Source organism: Mixophyes fleayi, chromosome 3 (assembly GCF_038048845.1).
Source record: "Mixophyes fleayi isolate aMixFle1 chromosome 3, aMixFle1.hap1, whole genome shotgun sequence".
Taxonomy (NCBI): domain Eukaryota; kingdom Metazoa; phylum Chordata; class Amphibia; order Anura; family Limnodynastidae; genus Mixophyes; species Mixophyes fleayi.
The window spans coordinates 280,142,134-280,167,384 of record NC_134404.1 but is presented as its reverse complement, the minus strand read 5'-3'; the positions used below and the strand labels follow the sequence as shown (position 1 = coordinate 280,167,384).

Sequence of the window (25,251 nt, the reverse complement as noted above, 5' to 3'; positions counted from 1 at the left end):
TATTTACCAATTTGAGCAACCCAGAATTTAACCCTTCACTTACTAACCAGAGCTATAAGGTTTGGAGGGAAAATGGTATCTTAACTGTGAAAGATGTTTTTGATCCAGGAGGTATGATTTATTTGTTTCGGCAGCTACAGGAGATGCATGCACTTCCACGCTCCCATTTCTATCTCTACTTGCAAGTGCACCATTATATCTCAAGCAAACAACTAGCTGTATCCCAAAATAATGACAATACCATAGGTAGTAGTAGGGGTTTTTCTGAATACATACATTTAAAATCAAATATTTATATACGGACTTGATTAATACAGAGGTGTCTTCTGTCTGGTCCGGGATTTGGAAATCCTGGATGCGGGATATACCGGATCTCCGACCTCCAGAAGAAATATTGATGTATACAGAAAAGACAATGAAGGCCTTGCACTCAGCTCGACTACAGAAACTTTATATTAAATGGCTTAACAGAGCTTATATATCTCGAATGCGGAGGCGACATTTGGTTGAATCCAGGGCCAGACTGGCCATCTGGCACTTCTGGCAAATGCCAGAAGGGCCGATAGCAAGTTGGGCCGATCCAGCCGGCAGCATGCCCGCCCGAGTAGCAGCACCCCACTGCGCGCTACTTGGCGGACAGAGTTTCAGTGACGTGCGGCCATGTGATTTCAATCACATGGGATGGCACCTGTCACGTGGTGCGCGTCCCATGTGATTACGTGCATCAGCCGCACATCACTGAAAGTGAGCGAGTGAGTGACCATGTTCATATAGTGTGTGTGTGTGTGTTTGGCCATGTTCATATAGTGTTTGTGTCCGGCCATATTTGTATATTGTGTGTGTGTCCGTAGTATTTTAATATAGTGTGTGTGTGCGCAGTATTTTAATATAGTGTGCGTATGTGTGTGCGTGCAGTATTTTAATATAATATGTGAGGGAAGGGAGGATCTTAATATAGTGTGGGAGGTAGGCTATTTAATGGTGGAGTGTAGGTGGGGGCTAATTATTTAAGGCGAGATGAAGGAACCTTTAATTTAACTCCGGCGGTGGTTAAGTGCTATCAATTGAATATGGGGCTGATTTTGGTGAGGAGCGCTATTTATTAAATTTGAATATGAATTATTTATTACCGGGGATGGTTGTGAAAAATGGCTATATTTATTAAACTTTAATGCTATTTAATTTATTGCTATTTGGAGGGAGGGAAATATGTTTTAAATAAGTGAGTATACTGTTAATTTAATGTTGGGGCTGGTTGGAGGGAAATAGGTCTACTTATTAAATGTGAATATTATTATTGTGGGGACTGGAGGGAGGCCTAATTATAAAATGTGAGTGCTATTGTTTTAATACCGGGGCTGGTTGGAGTTTTCTAAATCTCATGTACCCATTTTTTTTTCAAAATAGGGCATCCAATATTCCAGGATCAAGACAAGAAGCTACTGAGCTAATGAAACCAGCTGCTACCAGTGGTGAAAGTGACCAAGACAGGTAGGAGAGAGCAAGACAGTCTGCCAACTGTCCTGAATCTGGTGGGGCAGTCTTGAATTTGGGTGACTATCTCCCTTAGTCAGGATTTGGTTCGTCTGCAAGGACAGTTGGGAGGTATGTCCCGCATCACAACTAGCTGCTTGTGAAGGCAGAGCTGTGTGCTAACAGTAGTGCACACAGTATTGTAACCATGTTACATAATAGGGGCCCTACTGTCTTAAATGCCCTGGGCCCCCTGAGCCTTAATCCACCTTTAGCTAGGGGAAGGGAACGGATAGCTGCTCCCAGTTCCTGGACAGGTCTCAGACTGCAGAGCAAGCCGAGGAGCTCTAAGTATCACAAGATTTGGTAATCTCGTGAGACAAAGAGCTTCCCTACTCATTCTACAGAAAGTTCCCACTCTTATGGATGTCAGCAGCACCAGAAGCATATATAAGTACAGTGGGCTGGGGGTGTCATAATGTACCTGGGGGGAGGACGTGATAAATTAAATGTTTTATTATAATGTTTGTATCAATGCCCCATGTTGGCCACACCCACAACACAATGTGGTCAATTTATTTCCTGCTAGAACTGAGGTGGGCTTGGTTACTTTAAATGCCAGGGCTGATTTTTAGTCCCAGTACGGCCCTAGTTGAATCAGAATCAGGCTTATGTCCAAAATGTAAGAAAGAGAATGCTAGGCTATTTCATAATTTTTGGGCCTGTCCAAAGATAGTAAAATTTTGGAGCAGATTAGTCACCTTCTTAAATTTTACATTCCATTTACAACTACGCTCACATCATGAAGCATTATTGTTTGCTACCTTGATGTTTAGAAAGAAAATATCCCAGGTCCTCAGAGTATCCCAGTCTTAACAGTCATAGGCAAGTGGACTGTGCATGCGTCTCCTGGGCCTGATTAAGGGTTCTGGCCGCCCTAGGCTAATACGGCCTCAGCGCCACCCCCCCTCCTCCCCCAAATATATAGGTGTATAGAAAGACTGCTGAATATGAATGTTCAGGTGTATTCTCCAGCGTTCAAATTTAGACAGATTGTGCCTTTGTCTCTTATCTGTTCTTGCAGCTTTGTTATCCTCTTGCTGGCTTCTGGAAAGTTGGTGTCCTGTTTTGAAAATGCAAAAATGTATTAGAATGCAAAATGTTAACAAACCCTGAATGATTAGGCCCTTTAGTTAAAACGAAACACTCCATTATGGCCAGCTAAAAGCACCCCATTGTACAGGCATATATAAGCAATATCTGAATATTTGTGGTCAATCAAATACAAACCTCTACCAGCCCCATCTCACTAATATTTAGTATCCTAGTGATTGCTGAGACCACAGAGAGCATCAATATAACCGCCACACAATCATGAGATTATGCCCCCCCAAAGCTGCTCTATTATAGCCACCACTCCCTATAGATTTGTATGGCAGATCCCCCCCCCCTCTCCCTCCCTATAGATTAGTATGGCAGATCCCCCCGTCTCCCTCCCTATAGATTTGTATGGAAGCCCCCCTCCCTATAGATTTGTATGGCAGATCCCCCCGTCTCCCTCCCTCCCTATAGATTTGTATGGCAGATCCCCCCCGTCTTCCTCCCTATAGATATGCATGGCAGTCCCATGGTCGTTGTTCAGGCCCTGTGCGTCTCCATCTGTCATGGAACTTAAGATGGAATTGTTAGAAACTCTTTATTTTGATAGACATTCTACTTTTCTGACTTAGTAAAAGAGGTTAAAAATATCTATTTTAAATGAGGCACATATATAGAAACATTAATCATATGCAAGTACACATCATACAAGTGTTTGAAGGTACCAAATGGTCTTTATTGAGAAAATTGTGAATGCGTCTATTGATGAAGAGAAATAGATTTAAGGTCTAAATACTGTAATGGATCTGTAATGGCGAGTTGATTAACAGTTGAGACTCCTGATCTCAAGGAGATCTCCAATTCCTCTCCCCTCCCCATATTTCACCCCATATCCAGGTAGATGTTTAAATGAATGACACTGTGTACAATTGGATTTGTTACTCAGAATTATTGGGATGCTGCCCTCACTGTCTCTCTTTTCTTCACTATACTTCTTATCTCGTACTTCTAGTCTTTCATATTTCTTTTTTTCTCCTTTCCTTTCCCTTCTCTCTTTACTGCTTTCAGTATAAACTTATATTCTTTATAAAATGTATAAACGTAATTGTACAGTTTTATTGCTGTGATGCTTGTGTTACATTTGTAAATGTAATTCTTTGTTGCTGTACAATACAAATTGTTTAAAAATGAAAAAAAAAATTGCCATCCAACTGACATTAATATTTTGAAGGTGATGGCCGGGTTTACATTCTTTAAATGTCAGGTCTAATCCAATTTGAATTAGGATGTTTTAGATTGAGAATATATTAAATGCATTGAAATTTAAAAAGCACGTTTTCCGATTAACAGCAGGTATACTAAATAATTTGTTTTAGACTGAATAATTAAGACAATTGGTTTGTTTGCTTTATCTGATGCTTTTATGTTTCCATTTGAAGGTGATGAGATGAATATCTCATCCAAGTCAGGAGCAGATCTAGACTTTTTTATTTTAGTGAGGGTGATTTTGTATAGCCAGGCCCCTCCTTCACTCTGGTTGGTCCCGTTTGGCCCTGCTCCCTTTTCCCCAATGATCTGACCTCTCCACCGCAATTTAATGGAATGAAGATTGCTGCTTGGGGGGGAGATTGCCCTGATTGCCCCCCTCTGGATCCGCCAGTGATACAAGTCTAATTGTGTTGAAATTATATGAGCACAGCCTTACTGTAGTCCGCTTATGCTTGCCCACCCCAAGTCAATGATGTGCAACAATTTTTATACAGATTTTTATTTTTGTGTATTTTGTCTATAAGGCCTGGCATTTGTTTTGTCAGTGTGTCCCCTATCCCATATAATATGTCTATCTGGATATCCTCACTTGATTTTGTAATAAGTGTCAATTTCCTGCTAACTAATTATTAGTCCTTGATAAAGCTAAGCGAAACGCGCGTCGGGCGTTTCTCTGTGTGCTTGCTTGTACTTCTATAAAATACAATATAACCTTAGTTATGCAGGGCTAGTAGAATCCTTAGTATCCTAAAGTGCAGTGAACCATAGAACCGAGGGGTCATAATAATGAGATCAAAGCACTGCAGCGACAGTATAGCTATAAACCAAATGTTATCTGAATGGACTCTATATAGGTAGAATATTTTACTCTACATAGGAGATCCTATATTCAGTTGTTAGTAATGTTATTTAGGTATATATAATGGTATAAAGTATTCCCAATTTACAAGCCACTATAAATAAGAGTCTCAGGGAATTATTCTTCTGACTCTCTATATATGTTACAACAAATCCCTGTTATCAACATAGAATTGGTGAGGGATACAGTAAACATAGCTTAATCTGGATGGTATATACCTACTAGATTAACAATACTGCACGGGTCATTAATTAATTCAGAGACGTTTTTGCGCACCCAGAGTTTTAACTCACATATTCACTTAATCACATTCAATTTTGCGCTATTTTAAGAAGACTATTTTATATAACATACTAATAAAGGTTATATTTTAATCAATGTTGTGTCATAATAATTGAGATATGGGAAACTTTGTGCACCATAAATAACCTCTAGCCTCCCTTTTTTGTTTGAACTATAATAAACATGTTATTGGTAGCACCCCTCCAGATGAGAATTTTCTTAATAATTTTATATTGGAGGGTCATTCCCTAATCAGTGCGACAGTAACCTCCCCCTTTTCTTTTGATAACTAATTATTAGCTCATATACCAGAAGAAAGAAAAATAAAAAAATGTTCTATATGTGAAGTGATAGTTGAATAAAACTTAATTTTTATTATCTAAAATTGTATTTCCATATACATCCAATGGCTTGTAGCGAAATATTTAAAAACCTAAAGAGTAGAAGGATATAGTCAGAAAGGAAAAAACCCATAAAATGGTGAAAAAATCACCAGACCTCATTATGTGATACAATATTATATCATGTAATTTTCATATATAATATCTTAGTTGTTAATTAAAAATAAAAAGTTGTGTTGATATTTACTAAACATATTTCTTAATTTTTGAAATAAATAATTCAATATTATTCTGTGGTAGTGCTTTATTCACATTTAATGATTTATTGCAAGATGAACAGAGCAAGAAGCTGTCCAATACAATTATTGGATCAAAATTTATTGCTCTTCAAATTCCTCCTCTGTAGTTAATTATAACTGCCAGTCATAATTTACAGCATACCAGATTCCCTAAAAGAGAGGGATTAACAATATACATCCAAATCTATGTGGGACTTGTAATGTCTGATGAACTGTCAAACCGTACTGCTTGATCTAATGAGAGGTTTTGAGCTAAACCTAGCAATGACCTGCAGATATCTGTCAGTGAATGTTATTAAGCCCAACGTGAATCCTGTACTGCGTTTATGTAAACAAGCTCAAAGGCCCATTGGTGGAGGCTCAAAATGTCCCATAGCTAATCCCTTATGCATCTCATAAACATGCAGCAGCTAGATGTATATAGGGGAGTAAATGAACCCTAGATCATTGCTGTAAACTAACTAGTTAATAGATAATATTACGGTCTAGTCTATCTAAGAGAGGGGCTATTCATAAGGAAAAGATTACATAGTGAGGCAAACGCTGACGCATGTTTTGCTGCTCACTTTTTCCAGGCAATAGTTATTAACTCAGCCAATTCTGACTGCAATTTGTTTCAAATGTTTACTTAAGCTGCTGTTTATATTCTAGTATTGGAACTTGCGCTATCATAAAAGGTGTCCGACACCACAACAACTCCATATTTTATTTGTTGGTTTAATGGTATATTTTGAGGTTTTTCAGTAGACCTTATTAGTACTGGCAAACATAATGAAAGGCAATTATTTTAGAATCACTCTGGCCTGTCGGGACACCCCACTGCAACATGGAGCTCCCAACTCTGCCTCTAAGCCAGCCCCAAGATGTTTCTGTACATGCTGGCTCCCATCTTCACAAGAGGCAGTCAGTCTTAGGCACCCAAATGCTACAGAGGTAAGCTCCCCTCCTCTCACGTGCATTGCCTTGCCACGTATTCCAACCTAGTAGCCCTCACTCACTGTTGCGTGTTTTAGACCATGCCACTTTAGGGCCTCTGTGACTTTGGCTATCATACTAGGAAGCCTAGTGGTTAAAGGCCCTGTATGAGTAACTAGACAAGACCAGCCTGCACAGCCTGACAGCCCCTTCCACTGTGGGAGCCCACCTAACTGCATCATCTCCGGAGACATTTTTCACTCTCCTTTGACTTCTTACTGTAGTCCTGCTCTATTATATACCTGTCAGACACCACTTGTCACTTTTTTAGCTTTTTTTTATAGCTTTCTCTGTATTTGCCATAGTTACAACTCCCATCTATTGCCTCATCAACTTCTCTATCAAAGGGAATAGGCTTGTGCTTGGAAGGACAAATCATGATTGACTGTACTCCAGCAGTAGATGCACAGCTCAAGTGGCCAGCCTCACTGCTTACTAGCAGTAACCATCCTGCTGCATATCCTCTTACAACAGGAAGAGCACCTGCAAGGCACTCCCACGTGCTCTCTAGGACAGTACCATATTGACTTAGGCATTGGGTCCGGCCACTAGCTGTCTTCCTACGGACAGACTTACCACTCTGATCAGCCTGGGCAGGTCGTGCATTTGAGCAACCTTGCTCAGGTTGATCTGATCCTGACCTGTGGTCTCCATTCAGTTACATCTTTAGTCACAGGCTCAATCATGGCACTATGACACTATGCATGGCGCTATGACACTATGCATGGCACTATGCATGTCAGACTCACTATTGTAGGACTCAAGGCTCTAACCTACAAACTGTGCCCTCATAATACAAATAGCAGCAGTGCATTGCACCCTTTCCTTGCACGACCAATAGCCACAGAGCTTTCCACAACTAAATCAATCAGAGAGGTGCATCCGATCTCCTTTACCTCTCTATCTTGCTTTGGCTTTGACCGTCTTTGGCTTTGACCATCTTGTGGATGGGCCTAATGTGATACCTGGTGAACCCTGCCTATCCACAGCCATGTCCTATCTGCAATCTTACGCACAGTTTCTAATACTAAATACTACACCCACATTGTCATTACAATTCGCAAAGCCTCCTCCTGTCAGAGGAAAACAGCCAACACAGAGAGTACCCATCACTTTCAATGCCAGGACAAACATTTATCCTCCATTTCTTCCTCTCCATCTTCACAAGAAACCCGTGACAAAGACTCAGACATGGAAGAGGTCCTGGGTTACCAAACTAAACATTTTGGATCTTCGAACCCTCCTGCTTGAAGGACATTGCAGACCTAGATCAATGCACATCTGTTCTTGAGAACCAAGCTTTACAAAATTAATCCTTCCAAGATGAAGTTAGGAGGGACCTTGAGTACCTCAGCAAAGAGAAACAAGAACGCAGATATAACCTCTGAATTCACAGTGTTCCAAAAACCATGGAACCAGCAGATATCGAATCATACCTACTGCGGCTCTGTATTCACTTGGTCCCTGCTTTGTCAGACTTTCAGATCACATCATTGAACAGGCCCATATAGCTCTCCAATCTGAGCCCAAGGATTCAGACCCTCCCAGAGACATTATCCTGAAGTTTCTATCATATCGGATTAAATATCAAATTACTCTGGCCTCAAGGAATACCAGCTTTATCCACTTGAAGGTTTGAGGATTCAGATCTTCCAGGACTTGTCTCCGGTCACTGTGGCCAAAAAATGGGATCACGCTATCCTCCACGACCAAGGCTTCAAGTATCATTGGGGATTTCTCTTTTGACTCGTGGTGGAGATCAGGACAGCAGCATTCCATGAATACACTGGAGGACGGGAGGAGTCTCCTTAGATGGTTGAATTTACATTCGCCCACTGACCCGGCATATCCAGAAATGACACCTGAAGGATTACTCTCACCATAAATAAATTTGGATTCCCATCTCCCCATTAGCATTTATGGGAATCCAAATTTATTTATGGTGAGAGTAATCCTTTCTCTACGTATATTATGTTTTATCGTAGATACATAGACGATATTATTCTAATCTGGGATGGCCCCTCTCAACCTCTGGAGGATTTTTTGTGTTATATAAATGACAACGATTTTAATCTGAGGTTTACATCTAAGATTAATGATAACAATATAGAATATTTAGATCTGGTTCTTGAAAGTGAAGGTTCGGAGATTCATACAAAAACCTTCATTTAAAGAGGTTGATATAAATAGTTACCTACATTATGATAGCTGTCATCTTATGAAATGGAAGGACAATATTCCCAAATCACAGTTTAATCGTATTAAACGCAATTGCTCAGATGACAAATCTTTTAAGGAACAATCCCTCATCTTTACTGAAAGATTTAGGGAGAGAGGATATCCTGATTCGATCATCACAAATGCACTAACCAAAATAACTGATATGGATAGAAAAGAAATGTTAGTTTATAAGAACAAAAATCAGGAGAGGTGTAAAGATAGTGTTCCGTTTATTACAGAATATAGTAAAGATGAGAGAAAAATAAAATCTGTTCTAAATAAACATTGGAAGTTGATCTGTATGGATCCTATTTTGGGATCTGTGGTTCCGTCAAAACCAGACATCATTTTTAAGAAAACTAGAAATTTGAAATCTATGTTGGCACCTAGTCAATTAAAAGAGGTTAAGACAAATAAGGGTACTTTTTTGAAGAACCTGGGTAAAGGTTTCTTCAAATGTAATAGTTGCAATATGTGTAAATTTACTTCTCCGCTTAATAAAGTTTTTTATGATTCAGCACATCAGAAGGAATATAACATTAATGATCGTATTGATTGCCGTACGACGTCAGTAGTTTACCAATTGGAATGCCCTTGTGGCAAGGTTTATATAGGCAAGACTAAGAGAGCTCTTAAGCTTCGTCTTCAGGAGCATGTCAGGGCTATAAAAAACAGATCAGACCTGCACACAGTTTCTAGACACTTTATTTCTTGTCAAAATGCTGATCCCAGCGGTCTTAAATTTAAAGGGATTGAGCATGTGGTGTTGGGATCACGAGGTGGAGATTTAGCTAAAAGACTTACCTGTAGAGAAATGTATTGGGTATATAGATTGAATACTATGGCACCCAAAGGTCTTAATGAGGCATTTGAGATGGCCTCCTTTTTAGTTTAAATTATATTGTATATGAGATCATTAATATTGGTTTCTTTCTTTCCAGGTTATTCCTCACATGTATGTATCTATCAAATTAGTTAATTTGTTGTATTAGATAGTTCATTGTTCCATGTCAATGGTATATTTTTTGTATATTATGTATATACTGGGCATTGGGTCCAGTTTTTTGTACCTTGTGATTTAAATACTTATATATTGTCACTTGTTTCGGGTTGCTATGGAAACGTTAAAACCGGATGTGACATATTGGACCTTAGACCTCATTCCCTGTGGTCCGGGTGTTGTAATACCTCCGATACCGGAAGTGACAAAACCGGATATGACGTATCGGACCTAGGAGACTGCCACCCTCTGATCTGACACTGCACCTGGATTGGCTCTCGTTAAGAGGACTTGAGTATTTAGGAATCCGCAGTCATACTGTTGTTATTACTCCTTGAAAAAGTCTTACTGATAAGACGAAACGCGTCGGAGAGTTCTTACTTACCATACTGCTTCCTGTTATCGCTGTTGGATGTTAGAGGTGTTGCCGGCTGGAACCCTCTACGGCTGTGTAACGGGCGCAGATAAGCTTGTTTTTATCTATTTTATGTACGGGCATTGATTTTACTTAGAAGCATTTGCTTCCATCTGCTGCTATTAAATTTGAATTTGCCTTGAGATTGTGTAGTCTCTAATGTTATGGTATCACACTATTGTGGCTATATTTAAGTCTACAGGTGTTTCCTGATCATCACCTTATCGTATTGGAAGGTTCCATCTGCCATCCAGGCTTGGTACAGATTTCCAGTGTCTCTAGCAAGAACTGTATTCTATTTGGCTATCAGTTTACCACCATCTGGTACGGGTAAAAACCTATCTTTGGAATTGCATTTGCATTTTTAATCCTTGTAATGCACTATGTTGGCGCCCCCTGTCTTTTTGTGTTCCAATTACTAGGTCTGACACTTGCAGACAGGTGTTGAATGACCGGGGAGCTGCCTATTACATATAAGTATTATCTTTATTTTTTCACATTATATAACTAAGCGCTCTTGGCTTAAAGATTTTCTTTGATATATATATACACAAGTTAACCCATGCATGATACTCATGCATTCTAGTCAAATCAAGCTACTTAAGGTGTTAAAAAGGTTCTTGTCATGCATTTGGGGCTAGGCAAGGCCTCCTCAGGGGAAGAGCATTACTTCCCAACCCAACGCCCTTTTTTAACGTGGTTTTGTCCACATGTCACCATCTCATCATTTTTCTCCATCACCTCACCCTTCATCTTTATCGCCACATCTATCCGGATGTCTAGCCATACACAGGGATCTCTCTCAGCAGTCCTGAGTATCACACTCCTCTCGCTCTGTCACCCTGGGCAACCACCAACCACTCCCCACTGTCACTTCTCCTTCAAGAAATATATATATATTTTTTTAAAATCTTTATAAAGACTTTTAACAAATAACAAATTAAATTAACAAATTAAAAACATCTTAGTATACCAAATTTCAGCCCTTTCTGAGTTTTTTAGTAGGTCAGTGTATAACTTCGCCCAGCAGGTGGCGCTGCAGCTTGGTTTTTTTTTTTTCACACACAGACACACGCCACTAGGCTTTTATATAGAAGATATCTGAATATATATATATATATATATATATATATATATAGATATATATAGATAGATAGATATATATAGATAGATAGATAGATATATATAGATATATATATATATATATATATATATATATATATAATTATTGTGTGTGTGTGTGTATATATATATATATATATATATATATATATATGCATGTATATGCACACAATTGCTATATTAATAAACTTGCTTTTATAAGATATACTGCCAAAATGTTCAAATTTTTAGGCCTAGTGCTCATTGAAAACCCCAAATTTGTGGCCAGAATATAATTGAAATCCTGATTGTTTTATCTATAAAGTATTAGCTATTTTAATTCAGGTTCCTAGTGCACCATATTTCATATATTGTAACTCTCTTGCTTTTGTGAAACTATAATTTTATGCAAGCCCACCTTAGCAGTGGATTACAGATAATTCTGGGACATATAGTTCTTGGACATGTAGTTCAACAAGTGTAGAATCACATTTTGTTTGGCTCTGTACAACGTACTAGTATTCACAGACTTTAGCCCTCTCTGCATGCTCATTTCCTAGGGTAGAACCAGTGGCTTCTATTAACCAATGGTAAAAGGCTCCTTGTACCAGATGCAAATAAAAAAGCAAAAAACGAGGTTTAGTGGCCTATAAAGAGTAATTACTGCATAGCATATAAATAGTGAAAATGGGTCTGTTTTTACTCCTTTACATGAATTGTCACGAAGTTGAATTCTTCATATACAATTCATTAAATTCAATGGAAAGCCAAACATTAAATAAATTAATCACAAAAACTGCTTTAGTAAGCACACCAAATGCATGCAATTGCTTGGTTCCTTTATTCAAATTGCAGTGGCGCACGCAGGGGGGGTATCTGAGTCTCTAGAAACCCCCCCCTGTGCTAACTAAGTGGCCACTGTCCTATATAGCAGCCGCGGCGCTGTCAAAGAAGCGTCTGCGGCGGTGCTGTATTGTATACAGCACCACCGCAGATGCTTCTTAGACAGAGCCGCGGCTGCTGTATAGGACAGCGCTGGCTCTCTCTCGGTTTTTTGGGGGGTTTTTTGGGTCGGCGGGGGGAAACCCTCCCCCGACAATCCACCGTGCGCCGCTGAATTGTATTCCCTTATTTATGGTACTTTCTTTCCGTAAGCAGTTACAGTTTCATTGGGCAAACAGGGGATTTGGTCCACACACCTAAATTCATCATATATATAAAAATGTGCATCACTGCAGTTACTAACTTCATCGATTCTAAAACAAAAATGCAGCAGCCCCCTTTAAGCATTAACAACACAGTAAATACAATGTTAAATGTGTATATTGTAAAGTTTGCAATAATATAATTTTACAATTAACTGGGCTCAAACAGATATTTTCAATTCTAAACAAATTATTATTATGAACTTCGATGAAATAGTGGTATGTAGCATGTGTGGTACTTTTCTTCCTAATATGTCTCTGTCATACGTAGATTTGTTCCTAAATATCTTAATGGTACAGTGTATATATTGATTCCAATGAGACGCTAAACTGTATATAAATATTGACAATTTAATTTCTTTTTTTTTAAATTTCAATTTCAGCTTACTTTTAATTAACAAAAAAAAAGTTCTGGATAACAAGCAAGCCAATAACCATCAAAATGGCCGGGCAGGTTGTGGGATATGTAGAATGTGTTCTTATGGTTGTATTAATTTAAATAGTTTTACTTTCCACAGCATAGGGTATACTTTTATTTTAAAAGAAACTTGAAATTGTTTTGAATACAGTATATCTTTTTGCGAGGGAAATGTACTATAGCCGTCCTTTTGATGACAGGTAGGAGGTTGTGTGATCCTCCCACCACCTCATATGGTGACATCATATTAGGTGGATTGCATGGCATTTCTAGTACTAGAGGACAGGGTGAAATGGAGAGAGGATTGATTAGGCAAGGGGTCTAATGCAGGCTGAGTACAACAAGGGATTTTTCACCTATTTGCCAACAGATAAAGACTCGCACATAGATGAAGATATGTCTGTCAAAGGAATATCAATTGGGAGTGCCCAAGGGCTGGTGCAAATGCACACTGATAATGATGACGATTGTCAGCACTAGCTAACTACTTCTGATTGGCGGATTGCAACTTAAGCTCTGAAGGATGTTGGGTGTAATGTGTTACTAATGACCTCATTTAGAATCCCCTCCAGGAGGAGAATGAGCTACCTGTGCACTGGTTTGCACTTAACAAACACCCCTGACATTTACACTGCTTAAAATAAAACCTTCAGACAATTCTCCACCGCATCATTTACTTGTATTAAATAATTTCATTTTTGGTCTAGCCTCTATGAAAACCGTAGTCCTCTAATTTGATCAGATCTTATCTCAATGAATCTAACTGAAACATTTGCTCCTCTGTTAATATCACTCAATAAAAAAAGTCATATTTTCCCCACCAGTGAATGGTTACAACCAGGGCCGGACTGGCCATCGGGCACTTCTGGCAAATGCCAGAAGGGCCGATGGCTAGTTGGGCCGGTCCAGCGGGGCAGGATGTCTGTCCGATCAGCGCAGCTCACTGCGCGCTGCTCAGCGGACAGTGTCAATGCGATGTGCGGCCATGTGATTTTAATCACATGGGACGGCACCTGTCACATGCTGCGCGTCCCATGTGATTACTGGTCGCGCATCACATTGACACTGTCCGCCGAGCAGCGAGTTGACAAGGTAAGTGTGTCTTTGACTTGGGGGGGGGGCTGGCTGTCACTGTCACTATGTCTCTGACTGGGGGGGGCTGGCTGTCACTGTCACTATGTCTCTGACTTGGGGAGGGAGCTGGCTGTCACTGTCACTATGTCTCATGCTCGGGGGGGGGCTGGCTGTCACCATGTCTCTGACTTGGGGGAGGGGGCTGGCTGTCGCTGCGTTTCTCACTGGTGGGGGGCTGGATGTGTCTCTCACTGGGGGGGTGTGTGTCTGGCTGGCAATTGTGCGTGTATCAGTACATTGTGTGCAGTCTGGACCTATGTATGTATGTATGTATGTATGTATGTATGTGTATATATATATATATATATATATATATATATATATATATATTTATTAGTGTGTGTGGCGCCATGTATATATTAGTGTGTTTGTGCGCGCAGTATTTTAATATGATATGTGAGGGAAGGGAGGATATTAATATAGTGTGGGAGGTAGGCTATTTAATGGTGGAGTGTAAGTGGGGGCTAACTATTTAAGTTGAGGTGAAGGAATCTTTAATTTCATGCTTGGGTGGTTTAGGGCTATCAATTGAATATGGTGCTGATTTTGGGGTGGAGGGCTATTTGTTAAATGTGAATTTGAATTATTTATTGCTGGCGATGGTTGTGGAAAATGGCTATATTTATTAAACTATAATGCTATTTAATTTATTGCTTAGACTGTTCGCAGGGAGGGAAATATGTTTTGAGTAAATGGGTATATTGTTAATTTAATGTTGGGGCTGGTTGAAGGGAAATAGGTATACTTATTAAATGTGAATATTATTATTGTGGGGACTGGAGGGAGGCCTAATTATAAAACGTGAGTTGGAGTTTTCTAAATCTCATGTACCCCATTTTTTTCAGAACTGGGCATCCAATATTCCAGGATAAAGACAAGAAAGAACTGAGCTAAATAAACCAGCTGCTACAAGCGGTGAAAGGGAACAAGACAGGTAGGAGAGAGCAGGACAGTCTGCCAACTGTCCTGAATCTGGTGGGGCAGTCTTGAATTTGGGTGACTGTCTCACTTAGTCAAGATTTGGTCCGACTGCAAGGACAGTTGGGAGGTATGTCCCACTTCACAACGTACTGCTTGTGAAGGCAGAGCTGTGTGCTTCTAACAGTAGTGCACACAGTATTGCCTGTGTATTTGTCTAAAATGATAACCATGTTACATAATTGAGGCCCTGCTGTCTTAAATACCCTGGGCCCCCTGAGCCTTAATGCAGCATGTTAGGGGAAGGGAACTGATAGCTGCTCTCAGTTCCCGGACAGGACACAGCCTGCAGAGGAAGCCGAGGAGCTCAAAATATCACAAAATTTGGTAATCTCGTGAGACAAAGAGCTTCCCTGCTCACTCTACAGAAAGTTCCCACCCTTATGGATGTCAGCAGCACCAGAAGCATCCCCAGTGGGCTGAGGATGGTGTGATGTGGCTGGGAGGGCGTGATAAATATAATGTTTTATTATAATATATGTATCAATGCCACATGTTGCCCACACCCAAAACACAATGTGGTCACGCCCTTTTCGGTGCTGCGGCGGCACAAGGTTTCTTTCATTCTGGGACTGAGGTGGGCCTGTGTACCTTAAAGGCCAAGGCTGATTTTTAGTCCCAGTCCGGCCCTGTTTACAACACTTAACTAATCAGATTTCAGAAGGAAATCTGTATACTTTAAGAAACTCTCTTCAGACAATCTTTTACTGTGCACCAACCAGGAGCTTGAGTAGGGTATGTTTTCTCCCTCTTTTTTTTTTCACCCGCTGGACTGTGAGCTCAAGAGAGAATGAAATGCTTCAAATAAATTTTGCTGTGGACTGCACTCTGATGAATATTCAAGATGCATGTGGGTAAATGTATCAAACTGTGAGTTTCCAGCGGGTTTGAAAAGTGGATATGTTGCCTACAGCAACCAATTAGATTATATTTCTCATTTATTTAGTACATTCTACAAAATGATAGCTAGAATCTATTTGATTGCTATAGGCAAAATCTCCACTTTTCAAATCTGCTGGAAACTCGTAGCTTGATACATTTACCCCCTGGCCTCCAAACATTTGGCTGAGGGATTTTCTTTACATTTTTTATTTTATGGATTTTAATCATGGTATGATTTTAAAGGGTATTGCACTTTACTTCTAAGCAACATTATGTCTTCAGCACTTTCTACAGCTGCTGAGTTGCTTAGAGAATCCACTAGCTGCCAGGCCATCAGTGCAGTGTGAATAGATGATCGCACTGCAGCTATTCATTGAGGGGGCTCAACTCTGTAGGAGCTTTCCAATTGGCTCTATGCTCCTTGTAGTGCAGGTAGCCCCTATTTCTCATGTCCGTGATAGTTGTAGCCAAGCTGTGTGTGGCTCTCTGCTCTGCTGAAGACTTGTTAGCTGTCAGTTCTGACATCTACCTGGATTCATGGCTGTCTGTTAAGCTACCTGTTCTGATTTCTGCCTTGATGCAGACACTGTCTATTAGACACCTGCCCTAATCTCTGCCTGAATACCGACCTTGTCTGAGTTCCAAAAGTCCTAATTTCTGTTGCCAACCTCACTGCAGTTCATCTTTGCTTGTTACGTCAGTCTCAATAATTTATTGATCTAAAATAGGTATAAGCTCCAATTACCATATGTTTATCCCTGAGTACCGGACAGGATTATACTCTATGGGAAAGAGGGCAGCTAAAGGTGAAAGCCACGTGTAGCCAGTTCTTGGGATCTCATCCCTGTTTCTGCAATTTAACACATCACTATTGAACACTGGCATCTATTATTTAACACTTCTGGGATTAAAATTGCTGCTGATTGTTCGGAAACTGCTATTTAGTAAATTACACCAGCAATCATGGAGACCATGATAGTGTTTTAACAATTAGTCTTATTGCAATGCATCTTTAATTAAGCATATTTATTTTTTCAACTTAATAGTTTGTACAACAGGAAACAGATAATAGATTAATGTTTTTAAGTTTAGTTATAAGATGATTATGAAAAGTAAAATTCCATTATACATTGTAACAGCGGAGAATACTAGCTTGACAAATCATAGTTTATCCTATTAATATAATAATAAATTTAATTTATTTGTATCTGATATTTTATGCCAACTATTCATAAAGTTTTTCATTCTACGATTAGAATAAAGTTTGCAAACCTAACTAATTTATTGTCCAGTTAATGAACATATTCTGCTGATAAAAAAAAATAACTTGTTTAATTAAACTTGCATAGATAATGTTCAAGACCTTACAAACAGACAAAGTATTGAAACAATTGAAGCATTGCTAGGTTTTTATATTACGTTTGCTCCTATATCAAGTAACTGCCAAACCAATTGAACTGAGGTTAATTACTTGGCTGCTAAACTGAAAATTCTATAATAAGTTGGACTTGATATTAAAACTTTCTAGCTATTATCAAATGGTCAGTTTGCATTTGTATCATTAAACAATACACTACACTGTTCAAACTACATATATGGATATTGTGCTGTAGAGCATGATATCCCATTTTAAATGAAATGAGTGGTTTCCATGCCAACAAAACTTATTTAAAACTATTTTAGAATTTAATTTAAGTTATAGTGAATCTTTAACCCCTTTATTTAATAAAAAGTAAGTATACAAAAATGGTTATGATGATTCGCTTAAATTCCCACCTTCAACATCTTTAAGGAGCAATCAGAGTGTTGAATTATATTTGACTTTCTGTTAGATCAGTTGACATCCATGCACATTAAAATCCATTAGAAAAGTGTAAAAAAAAAACACCCAAAAGTAATATGAAGGCTGTAATGCACACTGTAGAAGTCATACAGAGCAGATCAAGATGTGCATCTCTCCAACCTACCACTACTTGTCAATATACAGTTGAATCAGTGTTTGTCTTCATAGAAGCATGCAGCTCACATGGTTTACTGATTAACACCAATTTCAGATATTGTTTTCTCCAGCTTTTCCACTAAAATGAACAGAGGATGGAGCTGTGGCATGCTATAAACTAAGCCTACAGTTTCTTCAGTTACAGTATAAAGCGTACAGTGTTTGTAAGCATATTTCCCTTTTTTGATTTCTCACTTTATATTTATATGGTAGCCAAATCTTCCACACACTAAAGTGTGGAGCTGAATATTAAAAAATAATAAGAATTATTATAATACTTATTTTATTTTTTATTATCTTTATTATTATTGTGCTACATATGTGTAAGGAGGTAATTCTTTCTTTGAAATCATACATTAGTGGGTTTTTATTGTACAAGAAGAAGGCTCAGTAACATTTTTTGATCTGCCACTAACAGAGAAAGGCAAAGGCCTCATTCTTTCTTTGCCACTGCGTGTGTAGAAGGGCATGTTGGCAATTTTTTTTGTATCGGCAGTTAACTTTTCCTCAGTTACACTTCTTTTTCGCTTCAACATGGTAAAATAAATTTTGGTGTGTCTTTTACATCGGCTTGACCAGATGACGTACTGGGAACACTACCATCAGAACTGGTTCCAGCATCTGCTTGCTGATTCTGCTCATATGTGGACTGCTTTGAATCCATTTTAATGAGCCCAATGCACTTGTAGTGCAAAAAATTGTAGAAATATTGCTGACAAATGTGACTTGACAGCCAGAAAAATTAATGTTCCACACTGGGGAATATGGGACACCCTAAAGCACTTGTAGTGCACAAATGTTTTAAAAAAAAAAAAAGTCTCCTCTATTCTCCTCTCTTCCTGCTCTAACAATTGCTAATATAATTGGAATTAATAATATAATTGAATAGATTAGAAATTAAATAATAATACAAAGAATAAGGTGTACAATTATTGCTCTGTCCCTGCTCTAATACAGCCTGTGACCTAACCCTGCTCTCTCCCTCTGTCAAATGGCGATGGATTGCTGTGGAGGCGGGTATTTATGCTTTTCAAATCTCGCGAGAACCGAGCTCTGAAATACGAATATGTCACAATGACGTTTTGCCTCAATTTCGATTCCGAATGGGCGGGAGAGTACCGAGCCTCGGATAGGCAAAGTTCGGGTGGGTTCAGATCTCTGGGAAACGAGCCTGCCCCTCTCTATTAATAAGTATGTTACATTTCTGACTCCTTGAAAATGTTTTAGAGGCATTAGGAACTTGTACTATAATCTCCAATTTGTACATTATTTAATAGGCTATATACAAACCAACATAGAAGGGGGTAGTTTGGTGTTTTATAGAGGTAGACATGTATTAAACTTATATTCATTAGGCACTAGTAAGATGTAAGATATAGGAAATAAATTCTTTTGACTCCCATTTGTTTTTGGACTGCCTCTTCTGTCCTGGAATAATTAGCCTACCTACTGGTTACTGTTTAAGTAAAACATGAGTAGCATCCTAAAACTGTTCTTCTGAGGTTGATATATTATTTTCAAAGTAGTCCTCAGTCATTTGGAGGTTTGGTCAATAGCCCAAAAGTATACCTTCCAACTGGTTGGTCATATCAAAGGTGGAGTTTATTTTGTGCTGATTTTGGATTTCTAAATGTTGGGAGGTACACAATTAGGAACACAGTTTCAAAATTGAACAAGGCTGTTTCTATTTATATGCATGGTTTTATTTAGTGAAATTGATGCATTCATCTACATATAAGTGAGGGATTTCCTTTCTGTAAACCAATTATGCATGTTCTGAAAATCTGATGTTTTAATACACAGAAAGACTTGACCCTCAAATGTTCCTTTCTGTGATTATTATGAAGAGTCCTGGCAATCAATTTAATGAGTGGAGAGTGAGAACGTCAATGTCGAGAAATATAAAGTTTAAAGTTAATGGCAGCTGAGTCCCTTCTAAATTGTTGGTTTTCCTCCTGATTTTAAGTATTTTTATATTTATCTTTCTTACTCTGGAGTGTCATATTTTCTGGTTTACATATTATGCCTGCCCCAGTCACCTGATGGCCTCCCGAGCCACTTCATGCTACCCCTAGATAAATCATGCCATCCCTAGCTACATCATGACCACTGTCTGTGTTCGTTGTAAGCTTGGCACAAAGTGAGCAGGAAAGCTCTTAGATTCACAATTTTAGGATTATCCCATATCCCGAGACTAAGACCTCTGTGACCTGAATATGATTTGCTGCCAGGGATTAGCCCCCCCCCCCCTTTCTCGATGCAAGATAAAAATAAAATGACCAGCAATAATAAAAAAAAACAGAAAGAAAAGTGAGGACTGCGCACAGATAGGGTTTCAAATCCCTTTATATTCTAATCCGTGTGCCACCATGTCTGCTCAATGGAAATGATAAGAAATGGGTTTTATCTAGTGGAATAATACAGTATGGTGATCTGTCTAGTACAGGTGTGGCCAACCTGTGGCTCTCCAGGTGTTGTGAAGCTTCAAGCCTCAGCATTCTTTGCCAGCTAATAACAGGCAGGGTATGTTGGGACTTGTAGTTTCACAACACCTCGAGAGCCACAGGTTGGTCAAGCCTTGTATATTGATTTTATTTCTAATGTACCTATGTATATATGGAGCATGATTCTTTTGAGTTGAGCACCTGTCAAACAACATGGCAATTGTGCCATTCATATCTATCCATGCCGCACTTCATTATTATTACTAGAACCACTACTATTGAGTGGGTAGATTAGTATAACACAATATGGTGCATCATGCACAGCTTGGTGGCACCACATTGCACCATATGTGTAAAAGAAACATGTTCCATTTATGAAATTTGTATTTGCACATATGGATTATTGATAAAAAAATGATGCTACCTTTTTTCATTTATTTTTTTTTACAGGGAATATGTTTACTTTGCAGTTTTCATTGGCTTTTAAAACATGTGAAAGAAACAAACCTCGCCAAAATTGGAGTGATCATGAGAACCATTTCTTTTCTATTGATGGCCTTTTCAACGACCAAATGGATGATATTTCTAAGTATGAACCAATTTTTGTAATCTACAATCCTCTAAATGTTTTTATTCCGATTAAAGGTTATGCTCATTTGTGTAGCTGATTTTGTGCTTTATTTAGGACAACTCATGCTGCATCTGCAGAAGCATTCACTGCATACAGATATGGCTTTCAGCATGGTCAAAGCCCTAGGTCAATGCATTAAGTTGTTTGATGTGCACATATATTTATGCATAAAATGCCAAAAAAAAGCCTAAAATGAGACATGCATTTTTGTGTTTGTTCATCATAAAAGACATCCATTATTTTGAGGTAATTCATTAATTCAGATGCTAATATAAAATTATAGGTTTTTAGGATTGTTGATTTGCTTGTATTTTTTCTTTGCTTATTGTTGTTTGTATTATTATAATTTTTTGTCCAAGATAACTAAAAACTAAATATGCACTTACTCTCGTGGTGTTATGAACTTCAGGTCAACTTATTACAGGTTCATATTTACAAAGGTTATGAACATAAAAAGGTGTAAGTTCACCCAGTCAAGCTTCTTCCAGGAGCTCAGTTTTCACAATTAAAATAAAATGCAGACCAGAACCAAGTGCTTGCTAAGACTGGGTATACACTACAGAATTTTCCAACCAATGTGTTGTCTACAACGATTTTACCTACAACTGAATTTCCGATCGGTCGGTAGATTCATGCGTACACACTATACATGTTTGAAACTATTTTTGCCCAAATAACCGTCCAGCCAGCGATTTTTGTCGGACATAATGCTGTGTCAAAATACTGTAAATCCGCACACACTGAAACTATATATGGTCTCCCTGAAGCGATATGCGTAAGAAATTTAAATAAAGGATTGAACATCAGCGGCAAAAAATTCCCCCAAACTCAGATTCAGGAAATAGAAATACATCCTCTCCATTCATTTTATAACACATCCTTGTGTATAGTGTACGTTTGTTTGAAACTGCACATTTATGATGTATTTTAATAATATAAACAAGCTTGTGGTATTTTGCAATTTACTAGGGCAAGAACACTGCAAGCAGAGACCGGGAGGGAAAGAAGGAGAAAGAATTGGACCTGTTGGACTAGAGAGTGGTTCCAGAGGAGAGACTCTTTTTCTCATATGCCCCTGCTACAGGAGCAGGGGCGGGCTGGCCCAGGGGGCAGGGGGGCAACCGCCCCCTGGGCCGCTGGGTCAGACAGCTATTAGGGACAGGGAGTAGGCCGGCCGCCCGCCCCCCTGATACAAAAAACATAGTTTTCCCCCCGCGGCCGCATCTGATGACATCAGATGCGGCCGTGTCAGCGCACAGGCGGCCGCATCACATGACAAAGGATGCGACAGCGTCATCAATGATGCGGCCGCATCCCCTGTCATATGATGCGGCCGCCTGTGTGCCCCCTGGCCATCCCTCTCCCAGTCCGCGCCTGTACAGGAGATATGAGACCACAACCCTGATGACTTCAGGAATTTCCGGAGGATGAATGAACCCACATTCCAGGAGCTGTTCCATCTTGCCACCCTCCTCATCCAGAAGGAGGACACCCATTTAAGGAGACCCATATCTGCAGAGCAGAGACTGGTTGCTAGCCTGGTATTTTGGCACTGGAAGGACACTGGCTGATCTCAAATACAGCACAGTAATTTCACCTCAAGCTCTGGGTTTGATCATACCTGAGACCTGTGATGCTATCGTACAAGTTCTGTGTGGAAAATATATGAAGGTTGGTAAAAGAAATAGTCTGTTTTTTTTTAAAAAAAAATTGTTAAAATAGAAACTAAACATATTATAAACCACATAAACAAAATAGAAAGTCCAAAAAACTGTAGAGCTGTATAAGCAGGGCAGCCAAGAGGAATTTGGGGCCAAGGTACTGAAACTTTCTGGGCCCCCCTCAACACATAGGAGAAGGAATGCGTGCCACCATGCAGTGGCACCATCGAAGGGGCTTGGTCACATAGTGATGGAGGCGTGGTCAACATGGGCTGTAGCTGCTTCTCTTTACACGTGACATTATGGGGGGAATTCAATTAGCTGCAAAGTGTCTCCGGGACGTCTGAGAGACACTTCACGGCAGAAATTTCTACTGCAATTGCTAGCAATGTGTGCGGGACAATGTCCACGCGCCACATTGCCAGCAATTGAAAGTCCCCCCATTATGTATTAAAATGGTGTTGCTCTCACCTACCTGTTATTACTGCTTTCACAACCTAGTACTGGATTCTTGTATGGATCCTGAAATGAAACATGAAATATGGAAATTAATTAGTGAACACAGTACACTGCACAAATCACGCAGTATATAATTATATAACAAGTAAAATATGTGTGACAAAAATAATCACAGATTTCTTTATGTTTGGAAATGGTCAGATAATGAAACACAATTGTAACTGTATAAGAGAAATGGCTGTCTCTAGGGGCTCTGCAACCCCATACAAAGACAAACACACAATAAAAATTGAGAGAGGTGTGCACATCTTTTATTTATATATATATATATATATATTTGGAGGGTTTTTGAGTGTCTCTTAATTTTTAGCATGCAGTATATAATATATACATTTTAATAAACCACAAAATTTAACACGCCACCCTCAAATTCACATTACAGGCCCCCCAGACACACCATAAGCACACCCCCTGGCCAGCATATTTACCTAAGCTGAGCTGGTGCAAAGCTGGAATTCCTTCTCCTTCCTCTCCAGGCTGCTGGGTCAGTGCGTTATGTCACTGTCTGGGGACTGGGAACTGCTGACAGCTGTTAGCTCACTCCCTCCCACTCCCTTTACAAACCACTCCCCACCTAATTGTGGGTGAGCACGCCACCCACTGGTGAAAAAAATAAAAAAATAAAAATGCCTAACTGTATGGGGTCTGGACCCCCCAGGCAGGCCGGGTACCAGTAATTTGTACCCGTCCCTTTCTCAGCACCCCTGTGTATAAGCACTGCTTTTCCTATATGCTGTCAGGATATAGAACCCATTTCTGCACATCAGACATGGGGTGAAAATTGGAAAGTGGAACAAATATTTATGAGAATTGAAGGCAAACATTGATTTGGGTCTACAGGGGTATGAGACCCAGCTCTGGTATGCAGACCAGCAGGGCCGGATTAAGGGAATGGAGGCCCCTGGGATAAGGGGGCCTCAATTCCCCCATGAGGGCCCCCCTCTGTGATCTGATTTGCCCCCCCTTGTGGTCCAAGCAGCCCCCAAGGCACTTACCTCCTTCTCCTGGCATTGCAGTCCTTCCCCAGCGTGCTGTACACTCTTTACTGAGAAGATCTCATGAGAGCGAGACTCACGAGATCTCCTCAGTAAGGAGACTACAGCGCGCCAGGGAAGGACCGCAGTGAAAGTGCTCAGCAGCATTGATCGGGCCGGGGGCACCCCCCACCCCCGATCGATCAATAATGCTGTTGAGCACTTTCAAGGGGCCCCTGGATGCCTGAGGCCCCTGGGCTGTAGTCCAGTTAGCCCTAGGGTTAATCTGGCCCTGCAGACCAGAGATGAGCAGAAGAAAGGAAAGTAGAGCAAATATTTTAATTTAAATAGGGCACACAAAAAGCAAATTAAAATATAAAAAACATTATTATTAAAGAAAAAAACAGGTGTCACAGGTGTTCGTATTGAAAATGTTTCCTGTTTTCAAATGGTGACGGACTCCCCGTATACTGTAGCGTACTTGTTCTACCCATTGGTGTAGAAGTCCTGTAGGCTGCCATGGTAGCAGATTAACCTCCCATGACGGGTTGTTGCATGTGGAGTGGTAGTGGCCAAATGGTATATGATTGGGTCGGCCTGAAATGTCTTTGCTCCTGTGTGTGGGGGGTATCACACATTGCACCAGTTTACCATTCATTCTGGTTTTCACTCCCTGCATTCTCTTGCTGGTCTGAACTGAGCATGCGCACACCTGGTCTTTTCAAAACTTCCTGCATTCACTTCATTAGCTAATTGCCTGTCAGCCCTGTCTATTTAAAGCACCTGCCTCCCTACTAAGATGCAGGATCTTCAGGTCTCCTTACCTGTTAGGATGTCTCCTCCTTTATTGCTTCCACCTTATTTTTCGTTAGATTCAGCAACCACGCTGCAGATTGTTGCACATCCCCTCTGATCCTGCTCCAGGGTTTCCAGCTCATGAGGACATCAGTGTTTCTTCATCCTGCAATCTGTTGTCCTCATGTATACTTCTGTATCCTCGCAATCAAGCCGCTGCTGCCACTCTGCAGATCCTTGTGCATCACCTCTGATCCTGCTCGAGGGCTTCCCGTTCTT

At 39.8% G+C, this 25,251-nt stretch overlaps 1 protein-coding gene across 1 annotated transcript in view; it reads left to right on the top strand.

The window, feature by feature from the left end:
- Positions 1 to 25,251, top strand: part of LOC142144598 (proton-coupled folate transporter-like) — a 292,308-nt gene that overhangs the window by 152,780 nt on the left and 114,277 nt on the right. Inside the window, exon 4 of the mRNA XM_075203675.1 lies at positions 20,843 to 20,981. Coding sequence (XP_075059776.1) covers positions 20,843 to 20,981 — 139 coding nt within the window. The remainder of the gene's footprint in view (positions 1 to 20,842; positions 20,982 to 25,251) is intronic.